The 17,859-nt window shown below is 38.7% G+C and overlaps 1 protein-coding gene across 1 annotated transcript in view; it reads right to left on the bottom strand.

Moving 5' to 3' along the window:
• Positions 1-17,859, bottom strand: part of PDGFRB (platelet derived growth factor receptor beta) — a 105,748-nt gene that overhangs the window by 62,210 nt on the left and 25,679 nt on the right. Inside the window, exon 2 of the mRNA XM_014065020.2 lies at positions 4,290-4,372. Coding sequence (XP_013920495.2) covers positions 4,290-4,344 — 55 coding nt within the window. The 5' untranslated portion in view covers positions 4,345-4,372. The remainder of the gene's footprint in view (positions 1-4,289; positions 4,373-17,859) is intronic.

The following is a 17,859-nucleotide window of genomic DNA, read 5'->3' as shown; positions in this document are numbered from 1 at the left end:
CCACATTTACATCAGTGGAATGTTTATGCTGCCTGTGCGTACTCAGGCCGTGCTGAAATTTAAATTGCTGGCCGCAGATGCACAGGAATATATTGGAACTAGAAATGTCATGGCTCATACCAGGAGCATTGTGGGGAACTTCCATGGCACCAGCTGGCCTGCTGTTGTCCCGGACTCCAAAGGAGCCAGGACTTTGTTTATTTTTATTTCTTGGAACCAGCAGTAATCCCCTGCAGGAAGATTAGTCATGCCAGGGGATGGCCTGGGTCTTAGCTCAGGCGCCGGGGAATAATTCCCCTGCACCCTCCCCAATGGTCGCCACGAGGAGGCGCACAGGCCATGCAACCATGGCCCTCCCAAACATCAAAAGATGTTAAGAGAGTCATAGTTACTCCCATAAGGGGGCAAGACTAAACACTAGACTAAACTAAGCTAAGCATGATCCCATCCAAAACCTTGGCCGCCCTTTGATTATAGAATGTTACCAGTGCTTTGGCAGGAACATGCAGAGCCCCTCCCCCTGGATATTCCCCAGTTCCCTCTGGAAGCCATTTTGTTGCCATTAGTTGCCAAGGACAGATTGCTTGAATGATTCTGGCCTCCCTGTGATGAGAACAGCATAAGAGAATCTGAAGGCAAACAGGGCATGATCTCCCCATGACAAGGACGATACCAACAGGTTGTTCCCCATTAATCGTTGCCATTGCTCCAATAAGCGGATCATATCTGGTGTGTGATTACTGTCCTAAGGTGGACTTGAGATGATTTGGCTTAGACCCATGGCTGCTATGGTAGTCATGATTTCCTAGGCCCCTTCCAAGGGCATACCACAGATGGCAGATTGAAGTCCCCCCAGGACCATAAGCCTGGAAACCTCCACTATTAACCCTGAGATGGCCTCCAGCATCTGTTATGTAGCTGGGAGGCTGATACAGTAGGCAACACTCCCACCTGATCTTATGAGTTCAGCTTCAGGAACGGGTCCCATAAGCCCAGCTTCCCAGCCAGAAACTTAGGAAGCAAGTCCCCTGAAGGCCAAAATAAATTCTCAAATGGTTATTGCCACCCTTCTTCCCCTGCCCTGGGGTCTTGGCTGGTGGCAAACCCTAACCCAGCTGGGCACATCTCTGAGAGTGGGACCACCCTCTTCCGGAGTCTGCCAGGTCTCAGCGATGTGTGCCAGGTCAGCTTGCTCTGCCTCAATAAGGTCTTGGATGAGGACAGCCTTACCCTGGAATTTACCAGCAGCAGCTAAACCACAAGGCCTCCAAGGATTTCGAGGGGCTGGAAGTGAACTCAGCGCACAAGCACATGCCACTGGTACTAAACATTGGTGGCATCGTCTGCTGAAATGGCATGTCCTGTGGCTCCCATAACAACCCATGCCCATCACCAGGGTGGGATTCAGCCTGTTTGGACTGGTTCGGGTGAATTGGATGTTAATTTTACATCTGGTTCGCTGAACCAGTAGGTGAAAGAACTCACTGGCCCCTATCACCCCACTCCGCCCCTCCCAGGAGTCTCCACACAACCTGTTTTGGATGCCAGGTAAGTACAGGGCCCGCATGGAGGCTCTGGGAGGGTGAAAAACAGGTCTCCCGGAAGTTCTAGAAGTCTGGAAATGGACCCATTTTCGGCCTCCGGAGGGCCTGTGAGAGGCCGTTTTTCCTCCCAGAGGTTCAAGGAAACCCTCTGGAGCCTGGAAGGGTGAAAATGTCACCACCACCACCCGTTGTGGTGCAGGAGGCCATGGCCACCATGGCGACACCCATCCAGCAACAGGGCAGAAAACTGGTTGCTCAAAATTTTCAATCCCACCCCTGCTCTTTACCACTATTATGTATTGCCAAGCCCAAGAGTCCACAAGATGGTCTTCATTCTCCGATCCTGATCTCCCTCCTTTTGGGCCACAGGATTTGCCATTCCCTTCATTCCCGTCACATTCACTCCCTCAGACACTTTCAGTTAGTGGACTTCTGCTCCTTAAAACTCTGAATTCAACTCAAAGAAGTATTAAGAGCTGCTTCTTTTTTTAAATAAACAAATGCCCTAGTTTACTTTTACTTTTCCCCCACATCTAAACAGACTTTGGACTGGTCTGCAGAATATTCTCTTCAAACAGAATTCTCACCCTGTTCTTGACTGTTATTTTATTTATAAAACTAAAAGATGAAAAGGTATCATTATTGCAGAAATAAAACAGGGTGTAGAGAAAGTCAGCAATGGAACTTAAGCGCTAGAATTTAGGGATGGGATTTAAGACAGCAACGGTGGCAGAACTCTTGGAAACTGGAAACTGTCGTGTTGATTCATTTTATGCCAAGGCTCTGCATCTTTATTTGGTGAGTCCCTGGCCTCAAAGATGTCTCTGAGACGGCTTCCCTAGCTCCCTTAAGTCTTTCTGTTTATTTAACAGACCACTACAGGAAAGCCATGCAACTTTCAGACTCCGAAAATGATCCCAACTCATAAACTGCAATGTGGCTGTGACCTGCCAGTACCCAACTGCTCTTTCTTTCCTTCTTTTCAGAGAAGGGAAAGGAGAAGGCTGAAAAAACTAATGAGAGTTTAAAGTAAACTGAGGCAGGCTCTCCCTCCCTTTCCCACCCTGCACCTAATGAATGCCAGGTTTGTCATCTGAGACGATGGAAGTTTCACAGGAGTAATTTCGGTAGGCTAACCTGCATCTGCTTTTGCTTTATACTCATTAAAACACCTGCTAAAGATGTAGAAGTCAGCTGAGAGGGTTTACGTTGATGATCCCGGACTCCTCCTTTAGTAAAACAAATGCTGCAATTAGAAAAAGAAAATCGGGTTCTCCAAGGTAAAAGTGCGGATGGGGTACAAGCCACTTCTTTGAATTCCTTTTTGAAACAATATTCATGTTCCTACTGAAACAAAACAGCATTATCAGGAGCCGAGGTGGCGCAGTGGTTAAATGCAGCACTGCAGGCTACTGCTAGATCAGCAGTTCAGCGGTTGAAATCTCACCGGCTCAGGGTTGACTCAGCCTTCCATCCTTCCGAGGTGGGTAAAATGAGGACCCAGATTGTTGGGGGCAATATGCTGACTCTCTGTAAACCGCTTAGAGAGGGCTGAAAGTCCTATGAAGCGGTATATAAGTCTACTGCTATTGCTATTGCTATCAACTGAATTGGATCCAGAGAAAATGGTATTATTTCAACATATACCCAGGGCTTTTTTTTGGCTTTTTTTTCTTTTTGCATAAGCCTTCCTATCCTCAGGACTAAGGAAGCTTCTAAAGCGGTAGCCCAGTAAACTCTGCCTGTCCCATGTACACGCACAAATTATTTGCACACAAAGCAGGGCTTCTATCCTGGGACTCCAATTATATCCGATACCACCACCCTTAGAGTGGCTAACCAAAATGGTCATCAACCTGAAAGTAATTTTCATGGAAATCAATGGGACTTGTATATTAAATGGGTGGTGAATTGGTTGGCTTTTGTTTAATACAACAAATTCTCTAAGCCTGAGTCACAGAAGTATGCTAATGTTACACCTATCCTCCACGAGCTGCACTGGCTTCCCATCAGTCTCCAGACATGCTTCAAGGTTCTGGTTATTACCTATAAAGCCCTACATGGCCTAGGACCTGGATATCTCCGTGACCGCCTCCTGCAACATACCTCCCAGCGCCCAATAAGATCGCACAGGTCGGGCCTTCTCCGGGTATTCTCCACACAATGCCATCTGGCAGCTCCTCGGGGGAGAGCCTTCTCTGTTGCAGCCCCGGCCCTTTGGAACGAGCTACCCCCTGAGATCCGGACCCTCCCCACCCTCCTGGCCTTCTGTAAGTCTGTTAAGACCTGGCTGTTTCGGCAGGCCTGGGGCTGTTGAGCTTGACTGAACTTCAGCCGCATTATAACTGAGTGCATGTTGTGTTTTTTTTATTCCTGTTTTAAATTGTATTGTTTTATGTTTTTAATCTTTTTAATATCTTAACTGTTTTTATGTAAGCCGCCCAGAGTCCTTCGGGATTGGGCGGCATACAAATCTATTCAAATTCAAATTCAAAGTATGTGTGCATGTGCAAGGCAATGTGCATGCTGCAGCTAAGAAGCAAATGCTATTCTTTTAAGATTAAGATGTCAAAGCAATTGTATATAGACAGTAATGTCACAAAATGTGATGCGGGAGAATTTTCTCTCTCTCTCTCTACATGAAAGATAGCCAATCATAGCCTCCCTCAGTACAAAACGGAAGTTTTGTGAGCGCTTTCCATAGAAGCATTTGCGCATCCATAATATGCCCAGGTGTTTGCTTACTTGTGAGGAAGAGGACGAAGAAGACCAGCATCTTCCGAAAGAAAGCAGGCATCATGGCTGTCAGTTCTGTTTCATGCAGTACCCTGTAAAAAGAAAAGCCAAACCAGTGATGCATAGGAATCTGGAGAGTGGGCAGTATATGCCATGCCAAGAGTAGATTAATAAATATTGATATATTAGGATAATATGAATACAATGAATGAATGAATGACTAATCTGTTCCTTTCTTTGGGGTTGTGTATGGCAGCCAAGGTAGTGGCTATCTGCTTTAATGGAGAAAAGCAACGGGCAAAGGAAATTTAAGCCTAACCCTAACTTTAATTTAAACAATTGGTGCCAAATGTCTCCACAATGCAAATCTTTGGGATTGTTACTGGGTTTAAAAAAAATAGATGATGTCTGTTGCTTTTTACTCTCTTAACAATATTGGTTTAATAGGGCTTGGAGCTCATTGTTGTGGGAAGAAGTCAAAAAATCCAAGAGAGCAGCTTGAAGCCATTACTGATGACTGCATGACTTTAGTTTTGGAAAAGGGCTGGCACTGAATCATAACCACAACATCCCAATGTAATGAGATAAGAAGTATCTTGTGACTATTTTTCATAATTTGTTACGTCATCCAAGGTCAATTTACTTTACAACTTGAACATAGCAGCTGAATGAGGTATATATCTATGAAAACCACTGTAACTTATTCTTTTTTTCTGTATGTATGTAGTGATTCATATTCCGAGTTCCACACATCTTCTCTAGATGGATGACAACCAATGCTCTGAACTTGGAGATAAAGAAGTGTTCCAGAGCCTGTTCCGAAGTCCTTTTTCTTGTCTTTGAAACAGTATGTGTGTGAGTATGCTCATATTTGCAAAGTGCCCATATGTAAATTATGTTTGTAGCATAAGTAAGTTCTATTTGCATTTTATAAGTGAAAAATTGAGCACCAAGAAACTAGATTAAGCACACTGCCTTCTCAAGTACAGTCAATTTCTTAAGGCTGAGGTCTGTATCATTTTCCAGATGGAAGAACACCAAAAGAAAAAGGATTTGGAGAAAAAAAAAAGTAACATTCTAGGAAACCCTTTTGCAACTATTGCAACTATTACTTTTGAAGAGAGTGCAATAAAGAACTTGTGATATTATCATCTGATACTATAGATAGCCTCTGGTATTCCAGATCCTTAAGCACATTTATTTGCCTTCTCAACACATTTTCATATGCAAATCTGGAAATACAGTAGGCTCTATATAGATTCTATATTTCTTTTGCATTAAATCACAGCTTCTACTGGCAGCCTAAAAACTGTACAAATGTAATGGAGGGTACAAATACTTCTACGTCAGGGGTGTCAAACTCAAGGCCCATGGTGCTTAAATCCAGCCCGCAGGACTGGCCTGGAAATATCAACAGATTGGCCCATGGTGCCACTGCTAGCCAAAATGGGCCACGTGCGCCCCCTGGCTTCCAGAAGCACTCTGCCGGTCAAAAACAGGCTGTGCGGAGGCCTCCATGTGGAGATCTATCTATCTATCTATCTATCTATCTATCTATCTATCTATCTATCTATCTATCTATCTATCTATCATCTATCATCAATCATTTTTCACATCTCCCTTAAAAGAGATAATAAAAATCTTTAAAGCTCCACTTTGTTCCCACTAAACTCAGACATGGAAGGGGATATAAAGCTGCATTGACAGCTCTAGTTAAAATATTTTCACTATGCCTCTGTGAAAATTATGAAATGGAAACTATCTTTTCAACCCAAACAAAGAGATGAGAATGTAGAGCAAATGGAAAGTATGCTATTGATCATGAATTCCGATTACTATCAAGTATAATAACATGTTTTAAACATCTATTCCAACCATGCTGATCATTATTATGCAGATGCATCATGTAGCAATGTGAAAGCCTGAGAAATACCTGAAAGGCCAGTAGGACATACAACATTTTGGATTTAAAGGCAAAAAATTTCCCGAGGAGTAGCTGGATGATCCCCAGAAGGAGCTGCAGACAGCTTCTACATGCTCCAGAGCTCCTATCTTTTTGCTATGAGTTTGAATTGTTGCATAAACTTAGAGATTATGCAAATTACAAAAGATGGCATCATGCCAGGCACTATCCATATCCATAGAGGGGCAAGGGGTGATGAAGCTGATGTCAGCAATGTCATGGTGTCACAATATATGTTCCCACCCATTTTCTAGATGCCCCAAAGGGATGGAGTTGTTGGCACGAAGGCTCAACACTCCCTTTGCCATTCTGGCAATTTAACGTGGACTATATGCTGAGGCCCGCAAAATGATGTAAGGAAGGGTATCTTAGAAGCAGGTATTAAAAATAGTAGAATTAGCTTGGGAAATAAATGGCTGCTGGCTGCCTACTATTAAGGCAAGATACTTTATAGTTTTGAAGATTAACCTGAAAATTATCTGCAGCTAGGAAGGGACTACCTGCCTGTGAATTGAACTCTTTCTGTAACACTTAAGCAGAACTTTTCATTTTGCATAGATATAGATGTCCTAAGTTGTAGCTATTTCTATAACTGGATGTCTATTTCTTTTTTTTAAAGTGACACCCTTATGTACTGTAGTACCACTCTAATTTAAACTGCACATTGCACTAATGGCCATGTGGGGTGACATTTATTTTTCAGGACTCAAGGGTTCAGATCCACAGGATGAAGCACAAGTAATAGTATGTAAACTTTCTCAGTCCCAGGTCCCAACTGTTCTCCCTGAAATTCCTTCTTAATGCAAGAAGAAAATAGCTTTGCAGAAGCCTTTAAACTTGCTCAACAGTGATCATGCTATTACCTTTATTATTTCCAACACTGGAAATAGATTTCAGGAGAACTGAAAGGCCATGAGGATGTGAACATTTTTTAAAAAAAAAATTGATGGAAGTAAACTAGGCCCAAACTTTGATGCAACAGTAGAACCAGGGCATGCTCTGGCCTGTTGGTTACGTGCTCAGCATGCTAGAGAAATAATTTTTTAAAATGATATGTGATCATCATCTATTTTTGTCTTGCTCAGCTTGAATTAATTGATTTACCAGTAAATCCCAATGTGTTTCTGATTTATTCAGCAACTTTCCCCCCAAAGCCTTGGGATTCTTTCTTTTCCTGCTTTCCCAGGTTTTGTCTACAAGAAGAATTTGTTTCCTGTTTATTTAGCTTTGGGAACATTTGTGTGCCCTAAATTGCCTAACTGCCTCTACATCTAAATCCACTCAAAATAATCCTGACCTAAAGTAAGTGTTTTACTGTACAACACTCAGCTCAGAGTTATTTCCAGTATAATCTGAATTTATGAACAGCTTCTATGTTTCCTCCTAATTTTTTCCAAGGATAAAGTTCTGAAATGTTATGGCAGACAAAATCATATTTCATTTATAGAAACAAGTTCGAATACCACTGTTGATATTTTCTTATCTGATGAGTTTAAGAAAAATAATAAGTTATCACTAGAAAAAATTAGAACTGTATGTTGGATCATCAGGGCCATTGTTCAGCAAAAATCAACTTCAGGCAGTATCAAAGTGATGCTAAAATGTCTATATGAACACAAAGAACAGCTAAAAATGATATAATCCAATTAAAACTTCTAAAAGTTATGGCAAATAAAAGGCACATAATAAAAAAAATGTTCTGTTCTCTGACATGTCATATTGCAAATAGACATCATGGCACAGTGGTTAGAATGCAGTACTGCAGGCTACTTCTGCTGGCTGCCAGCTGCTGACAGTTCGATTCTTATTGGCTCAAGATGAGAATTACTGACAGCCTTCTATCCTTCTGAGGTTGGTAAAATGAGGACCCAGACTGTTGGGGCAATGTGCTGACTCTGTAAACCACTTAGAGAGGGTTGTAAAGCTCTGTGAAGCGGTATATAAGTCTAAATGCTATTGCTATGTAAGTTATACATGTAAGGCAATATTGCAGGTTTAGTTTACCATTAAAAGGATAATTTCTCCAACCATATATGGCAAAGGGGAAAGAAAGCTAATGTTCCCAAGTGACTTTGATCTTAAGAGACAGTACTTGTAGCTTGTCAATCTCAGAGGACAGTTTGAACAATCCATCCTGAATAGGTGGTACACACTTGCTAAAAAACAGCAAGTGAACAGCTAAGATATCCAAGAGTGATACTCCCCTTCTCTGGTACTACTTTTATAATTTACAATTACAATTAACTAATAGAAGCAACTGCCGTTGACAAATAACAGTTTGTCAAAACAGTTTGTAAAAACACATCTCTCCTTGAGACCCACATGTGTGATTGTAGAAAAGTAAAAGAAACAATGAAATACAAAATATTAAGAAAAATGAGCTATATTATGGAACAGAAGAGGACGTGGTATTACAAATGTGAATTGAGCAAGCATTAGCATGTTTATACTCAGAGACAATATAAAGAAATGCTTGTAAGAATAAGCATTAGTTGTGCTAATCCTGATACGGATTGTACAAGGGGATTAAACAAGTTGATTCTTGCATCAATTTTGTATTTATGTAAAGAACCAAGTCGCCCACACTATTATTTGTCAACTGTAGTTGCTTTTATTAGTTAGTTGTAATTGAAGTTACAAAAGTAGTACCAGAGATTGGAAATATCGCGGTTGGATATTTTGGCTGCTGTGGTTTTTTTATCCGTTGTAGTGGAGGGCCTCCGATATGCAGAATGTAGTAATACAATGTTGTTTTTAAAAAAACAGGCCCTTCTCTTTGACTTGTTCTCTGAATTTGACATGGTGAGAAAGACAACAAGGTGACTGATTCCTCTTATGAGAGCACTCTCTCTATCTCTTGTGAGTCCCTTTCCCAGAAGAGTTCGGCGTGCCACATTATCCACAGACAACCAATATTTCCAATGCTTTAAAAAGTGGCTCTTTCTGTCTACTCATGTTGTTTATATAAAAGGTTTTAAAGACTAGTCATAGAATCCATGTTTTATTTAAAAGCCATATGGATTCCATCAAATGCTGCCTGTTTGACCTTGCCAGACAGAATACAAATAATTAGCGTCACACATTTGCATCTGGAGATAGGGAGGCGTATCAGGGAGTTGAGGTTGCCTCTGGATAAGCAAGACATGATAACAAGGGTTTTAATGATAAACAGTACTTGAGTTACCCTGGGAAAAGAGAACTGAGAAGAAATTAGTGTGAAAAGATGGCAATGCTTGCAAGCATTGCAGAATTAATGGAAACTGAAGCAAAGATAGATAATGTGTGTCCAATTATGGGCATGTTCATATTAACATACAAATATTTACAACCCTGAATCGTATTAAAACAGAACTTTTTTATTTTATTTCTTTAGGCGTCTTTAAGTACCTCTTTTTCCATTCTGATCTGTGGGCAATCGGAAGATGAAAGTTTGGACAAATGCATCTTTCCTTATTGTACTATATTAAGTTATATCAAATTCTAATCTTACAGGTCATCTCATCTAACATCCTGCTCCCTTAGTGACCAACTAGATGATCATAGGAAACCTAACAATAGGATATGAGTGCTGTTCTCTCTATATTCCACACTGACTTTATAGTCAACAGTGACTACTGCTCTGAGGTATCCTTCCCTCTTAACCCAGGGGGAAAATAAAATGCATAGTTCCTTGTAGTTATTGGGAGCCTCCATGAATTTGCTTAGGTGTCAATATCATGTTTCCTTCTATTGCTATTCCGTTAGAATCAATAGCAGAACCTATATTTTCCTCTAGCAGGAAAAAAACCACTTTCTTTTTGTTCCTAGCACAGATTGCAAAATAGGAAACTACTAGCCCATCATGGGGACTGAAAGGAACCAGTAACCAAACTATTTGTTATTAAAGCAAAGGAATGTGACTGGAAGAGGTGAGAGGTCATTTCTTTCTGTGGTCAGCCTGATTTGAGTGAGAAACAGGCACTTCTGCTCCCTAAAATCCACTCTGGGGAAAATACAGCTGTCTCAAAAAAAAGTGTCAAATGAGGCTATTTCAAGAATAGACAGTAGCATTTCTCACATTACAACCAAGACCCACTCCTGCCTACTGAAATGGCAATGAACAGGTGACTCTGTCTCTCCTGCTTACACCAGAGAAGAGCCATTTGAAAGCAATCTACTGCAGATGTTATTTTATATGTAATGAACATTGCAGTGTACCAGCATGTATGTTGAATTTAAACACAGTTTTACTCTAAGATATCCCTGGGGTGGAATAATTAGTGGATAATTAGTTCAACATTGAGGCCCATATTTGATATACATCCTAAATATATAACATATTGTTTTATAAATCTGTATTGTCCTGTAAACATATAACGTATAATATACCACTCTTTAATATTTATCACCTTCCAAATATTAGAGATGTAATGTAGAGTAATAACTTACTGTATTTGATAGTATTCAGAAATATATTTTAAAAATTAAGCCAGTCTAAGAAATATTTGATGGGCTAAGAGATAGTTGAGAATTGTGCTTTTTTTTAAAAAAAAAACTGTATCTAATTTTCATTAATTCATCTCAAATGTAATTTCTCAAACATGCCCATGGCTATATTTCCTTTATTCTTTTTTTTTTCATAAAAATGCATAAGCTTCACAGTTCATTGGGAGAAAAGGATCAACTTTAATCCATTCTTGGCCTATAATTATAGTGAATTATCAGTATCAGTCAAATACAAATATAAGTATATATGCTCTTTTACACAAGATTTTACAATCCTGTACCTATTTTGAAATCTCATATTGTCTTTTCTATTGCCATGGTCAATCTGCAACACAACTGATAAAGTCCCCAGGAAGATTGCAAAATGAGACCAATGAAGAGAACCAATTCGTATCTTGGTATTTTAGATGTATGGTATGTGTGACCAACCTTGTTTGCAGAAGAAGCAGTAGTGGAAGAAAACGAAGAAGAAAAACATTCTTCAAGTCTAATGTAAATAAAAGGTAACTTATTCTGACTCAACATAGCCAAAAGGTGGGTAAATGTTAGACACTACTAGTTTATTTTTTTCACTGTATTATGTTTTTAAGCAACTTATTATATATGGTGAGTGACAATGTAATTGTACATTACAAGTATATGCATAGCAAAAGCTATTCCTGAAATTTCCAATCAAGATTAAGATTGCAACTGAAATGTCAAGATGCCTCTGTAAATCAAACTCCAAATATTCATGTTGACTCAAATCTCCTTGTGCACCAGCTACCTGATTCAAATTAAATGAATATCTCTTTTACCTCTGACCTGTGATAGATTCGAAACTATTAGGAAGGGGGAAAATACATTTCTTAATTTAGATGGTCTTCATTATAATTATCCTCCATTGATTAGTGCTGAATTTTACATTGCAACAGTAAGAAAGATAATTTATTTAAGGATTTTCTTTTATCAGCTGCATCTACCATGTTTGATTTTTGCTGATAAATTTAGTAAAATGACTGGCATCCTATGACAGGCTGGGCAGCATAATAGATTTTACCTTCCTATTTACCTTTTATGCACTCCATATGATTAGGGGAATAATCCAGAACAACTGTAGAGCATCAACAAGGGAAGGAAGTGTTTCACCATATTGAAAACATTCACATTTGCATAGAATGGACTTAAGTGACATTGTCACTTTATTCCCCCAAAACCTAGCAGCTATTTTATAACAGACTGCAATAGTCAGTATCAGTATCTTCCTCAAGATGTAAATACCACCACGAGCATTCCTTTCAGTAGACCAATGGAGGCCTATAGAATCTAACAACCAATCAGTACCCTCTCCTTCTTACCGAACTCTGGTTCCAATTACCGTAATTGAGGGCTTAACTGTATTTGTAGGATAATATCATCAGATGTATATCATTTTGACTATCATTACAATTTGGGGAAAATGCTATTGATACCTACTTCAAAATCATTTTAAAATAACATTTGATCACCCTTGGAAAAAAGATTCTAATTTAATATGACTTAAGTTTTATACACTATGGCCAATAGTATCAGCATTATGTATTTAACATAACATGTAGGTTTAAGAATAATCCTACAAACCTGCTGGTTATTATGTCAATGTTTAATTGTTCATAAGTCTTAAAAATTATTACCTGGTCTATTATTGGAATTTTTTAAAAAAGAAAACCCTTATTGAACCAATGTGATTGCAAATGTCTTATAAATAGACCACTTTTATCTGAAGTTTTGTTCTCCTTTTTGCATTGCAAAATAATATATTATCTCCCTTAATTCAATATTTCTTACAGATTCATATTTAATAGCCAAAAGAACAGGGTACTTTAAGCTGGTTTACCTAATAATAGAACAGCTAGGGTTTCTGATAAATATTATATTGAAATATTTTTTGCTACAATCATTGTTATCAGAGTCGCTTATAAAAGTTTCTTACTTTTTCCAAAGTCTCTTACTAACTCTAAAGTCAGTTAAGTCAGTTAACTCTGAAGTCAGTTAAAAGTCAGTTAACTCTGAAGGCAGTTAAAAGGCATTGTTCCCCTGGACTGGCTATCCAACTTTCCTACTCGCCGCCCTGAGTCCTTGGGAGAAGGGCGGCATATAAATCCAGATCCTAAACCTAAACCTACTCAGAGGAACTTTTCATGATAATTGACAAGTCTGGCTAGGAATCCTTTGGATTCTAGTCTCTAGGACCCAAGAAAATGACAGACTTAGTGCTCTGCCAGCGATCACCACCCAAACCGCTACACAACTCAACATGCTATTTTTCTCAATGTGGCTAAGGGAATTCATAAGAGTTATGAGAGTTGTTGAAGAATATATTTGCTGAATAGAATAATGTGTCAAGTTATCTTCTAAGCTGTGTGTCCAGTCATTGATAAAATAATACTTTGCACATATTCCCACTTAACTTGTTGTGAAGACACCTCACTGACTATTTCTTGTCAGCATTGGTATCTTATTATTAGCCAACATAGATAATGGCTTCAAAGCTCAATCTTTTTTATGGACATAGACCAACATATAACTCAAATATCTTATTGTTCAGGTTTGCTGGAGATAGCTTTAATTCCCATTCCCCACTCTCTTGAAAAAGAGTAATTATTTGCAGTTAAGAGCTATGCAAAAATAGCATCCAGTTTCTGCTATCTAAATGATGACTGATCAGCTGAACCATACGCAAAAGTAGGCACAGGATCTGTAGAGCCACAGGAGGGTTCACAAATCACTTATGCCATGATAATATATAATTAAGCAAATTCCTAAGCATATTTGTAATTAAGGAAACAGCATTCTGTGCCAAGATCAAAAATAAGGGCTGTTTTAGAAACACCCTGATGCATATACATCAATGCTAAGATAACAGCAATTGGTACAAAGCAAAACAAAGGATTTCACATTTTTAAAGAAAAAAATCTAAAGAAAACTGGGAATATACATGCTAAGATTGATAAAAAATAAAGGCATGCAAATGGAATAAATCGACAGTATATATATTTCCATGCTCATTTTTGCTTCAATGAGCATTTTAACTGCTTGGACCAAGTACAAACACCTTAGTAAATAACAAATTGGTTGAGCGCCCTTTATAAAGATTGGTATTCTCCCTTATACGCTTGAGAAAGAAAGATTATATCTTATGTCTGATGCGGTTTACAATGAATGCATAATTTGTAGAGAAACAAAATTCTTTTAAAATAATAGCAAGAAGAGATGATAGTGAAATAATATTATAAACAGAAAGAGAGAGAGATGTAATTTTATATTGAACAATAAATAGGCGTTCCTAGCATGTTGAATATCACATAAAGGAAATGAAAAGCATTTCACTTCTTTTCTATGTGTTTTCTTTGCTTTTCAAAGATGGGCTTGGCTCACACACGTTTCCAGGAATTCCCATAATGCTTTGCCAGGCTGAGATTCTGCCAAGCAAACCCAGCACAGCTGTTATAAATTAAGAGAAAATAAAATACAATATATTTCTCCTTTTTAAAAATGGATCTGAGTCATTATTGAGATCATAGATGCCCATGTGTAGAAAGGAAGCATGGCAGGAGTTTTAGTATTTGGCACTTTTCAAGGTTTTAAACCAACATTTGGCTTGACTACATTTCACACTTTTTGGCAATCAATTATTATTTCTCCTGGAAGATAAAGAGGTAAACTTAACTTAACTTAAACTGTAAATATCCATCATCTCATGCAAAACTCTCCTTTGCAGTAAATTTAATCACTATCCTTTGTGTTGACATGGTCTCTGTAAATCCATTTCTTTCCCACTCCATAAAATGAATAAATCAAAGGGTTTTTCCTCCCTCTTTTCCTGGAAACATCTGTGATTGCAACATCTGTCCTCTGGGGTCTTTGAGAATCCCATGACATTATGTTTACTCATAGGCCAGATTACTATCACAAAGACATTTTCCCAACCCCTAACTGAAGTCAAAAAGAATATACACATATGGATTGGCTTTGAAAATGCATAAGCAGTTGATAATAAAACACAGCAGTCTGCATTTGAAATCAAGCTAAGACTGAGGATCTCCAAGGACTGGTGGTCTTAATGTATGCGTGTACTGATATTCAATATCTGAGAATTTCTTTTTCTCTCTCTTTAGCTTCAATCCAGAGTGATTATTTACTTATCTTTACCCTCCTGGGGGAATCAGAAAAGAGGAAAATGTGCCATTTTGGTTTAGCAGAAAATCTCTGCCTCAGTTTACACTGTGCACTTTGTATGAGGTGGCAGGTGAGAGCATTGGAAAAAGCAAAATCCCAATAAAATTTTATCTATTGGCTTGAATTGATTTTCAAGTGTGGGAATAATTTTTAGAGCCTGATCAGAGTATGGAAATACAGGGTAGTCCAGTGGTGGGTTTCTGCCAGTTCAGACCGGTTTGGTTGAACTGGTAGTGGTTTGGCAGCTGGAACCAGCAGCCACCCAGGTCTGCCAGACCCCCAAACCGGTTCCCCGGTCGGCACCATTGGTGCCGCCATCTTGTTTTTCAATTTTAATTGCACTGCACATGAATGCACAGTGCATATCAAGCACACAAGGGCACGAACCAGCAATAGTGCTGGCCACAACCCACCCTTGGGGTAGTTCTTAACTTGCAACAGTTCAATTTAGTGAATGTTCAAAGTTACAATGGCACTGAAAAAAAGTGATTTAGAACCATTTTTCACCAATGCTACAAACTTTGCAGCATCCTCATGGTCCCATGACCAAAATTCAGATACTTGGCAACTAACTCATATTTATGACGGTTGCAGTGTCCCAGGGTCCTTTTGCGAACTTGTGACAAGCAAAGTCAATGGGGAAGCCAGATTCATTTAACAACCGTGCTACCAATTTAACTTCTGCAGCAATTCCTTTAACAACTGTGGCAAGGAAGGTCGTAAAATGGGGCAGAACTCAATTACCAAATGTCTCAGTTAGCAACAGAAATGTTGGGCTCAATTATGGTCATAAATTGAGGATTATCTGTACTGTAACCTGCTGTATTTTTATTTATTAAATTTATATGCCATCCATTTTGCTATCCAGTGTGACTCTGGACGGCTTACAATGTAATAAAAATAGAAATCCAAAAGCAATTATGGCAATTAAAATGATAAGACTTAAATAGATTATAACAAAGACAACTTCAAGAAGTTTTCAAAAACATCTAGATGACCACACAGCAGTTCAAAGATTCAGGTAGGCATTTATGCAGATAACATGTTATTCTAATCCTGTAATAGCCACACAAATCATTAATCCTTAGTCGAGCAATTTATACCATTTATACATATCTTTAAAATACATTTTTAAGTTACATTAGGGATAATTTCCCTCACATTATCCTGAAAAACCAAAAGAAACATTTTTCTGCAAATCATGCAAAGTGCAACAGATTTGAATGAGATCAGCTGTATTTACTATAGGTAGTCCTCGGATTAAGACCACAATTGAGCCCAAAATTTATGTTCCTAAGTGAAACATTTGTTAAGTGAGTTTGCCCCATTTTACGACTTTTCTTGCCACAATTGTTAAATGAATCGTAGCATTTGTTATGTTAGCAACATGGCTGTTGAGTGAATCTGACTTCCTCCATTGCCTTTGCTTGTCAGAAGGTCGAAAAAGCTGATCACATGACCCAAGCTGTCATCAATATGAGTCAGTTGCCAAGTATCTGAATTTTGATCACTTGACCATGGGGATGCTGCAATGGTTATAAATGTTAAAAATGGTCATCAATCGCTGTTTAAAGTGCTGTGGTAACTTTGAACAGTCACTAAATGAACTGCTGTAAGTCAAGGACTACCTGTAGTTGAAGCCAGATGCAGAACATGCTTAGTTATGATGCTCCATTTGCCCCTCCCTCATTTTTCTTAAGATACTACCGAATGTTTCATTCTATCAGGTTTTCGTTGGGTATAGTATATCATGTTTATATAATTTGGATTTAATTTCTGATCCCATATTCCTGATCGCAGTTATTATATAGTTTCCAATAATTTTAGATGTTGTAAACTACTAAAAGATTGGAATATAAATAAAGATGTAATCAAATAAAAATCTGATTCTCCAATAAAAGACTGAGAATCATTAATTCATAAATATCTCAAATATGAATAGAAAGATCAGCATAGCAAAAGATTGACCTGGCACCAGGTTGATTCTAGATCTAGGCCCAGTTTTCTCAAGTCCTCCAGATATGTTGAAGTACAACACACCTAATTCTACTGGCAGCTGTTACTTCTGCTGTCTGAAACTTATGGAAGTTGCAGCTAGAGTCATCTGGAAGGGCAGCAGTCTGAAGAAAATTCATTATATAATGCAAATTTTAAAGAGCAAAGCATTGACAGTGATTTATATCTTTAGATATAACATCTAAAATAGCAGCAGCAATTAAAAATTAAGACTAGCAATTAGGAAAAGAAAGTTTTGTTCCTTAGTATGCTGTAAATGTGGCCATCAATCGTGATGGCTGAGTTGAATGTTCTTTCTGACAGATATCTGCTGGAATTCACATGAGCAATTCGAGAGCAAGAAACTCTAGGTCAAGCCACAATTAACTTCCTAAGTTTTATTCCAGATACTTTTGTTTATAGAGCAGGGACCATTCTCCTTACTGGCACATGGTCCTTATCACAGAGCATACAGTTTGAATAGTCTTTCTGGTATACAACATTTGGTTAAAGGCAGCCTTTCTACGATTCCCAAGAAACTAAGATGATCCCAGCACTTAGACCAAAGGTCACAAAATCCTATAAGGTGCTATTTAAGCCACTTGGTCCAGTTCAGCAATACAAATTAAATCTTTCATAACAGCTGAACACATCCAGAAAATACAAGCTGGATTCTGTGGGCATGGCTTGGTGGGCGTGGCAGGGGAAGGATACTGCAAAATCCTCATTCCCACCCCGCTCCTGGGGGAAGGATATTAAAAAATCTCCATTCCCACCCGACTCTGGGGCCGGCCAGAGGAGGTATTTGCCGGTTCTCTGAACTACTCAAAATTTCTGCAACCGGTTCTCCAGAACCTGCCAGAACCTGCTGAATTTCACCCCTGGTTTGAAGATTAGAAAGGGTAATTTATGAAAAGAAGGAAATAATGAAGTAGCCTT

Source organism: Thamnophis sirtalis, unplaced genomic scaffold, assembly GCF_051295495.1.
Source record: "Thamnophis sirtalis isolate CommonGarterSnake01/CBP01778 unplaced genomic scaffold, rThaSir2_p1.2 scaffold_3, whole genome shotgun sequence".
Lineage (NCBI taxonomy): Eukaryota > Metazoa > Chordata > Lepidosauria > Squamata > Natricidae > Thamnophis > Thamnophis sirtalis.
Note: the sequence above shows the minus strand (reverse complement) of the source record. Positions and strands in the feature narration are given on the sequence as shown.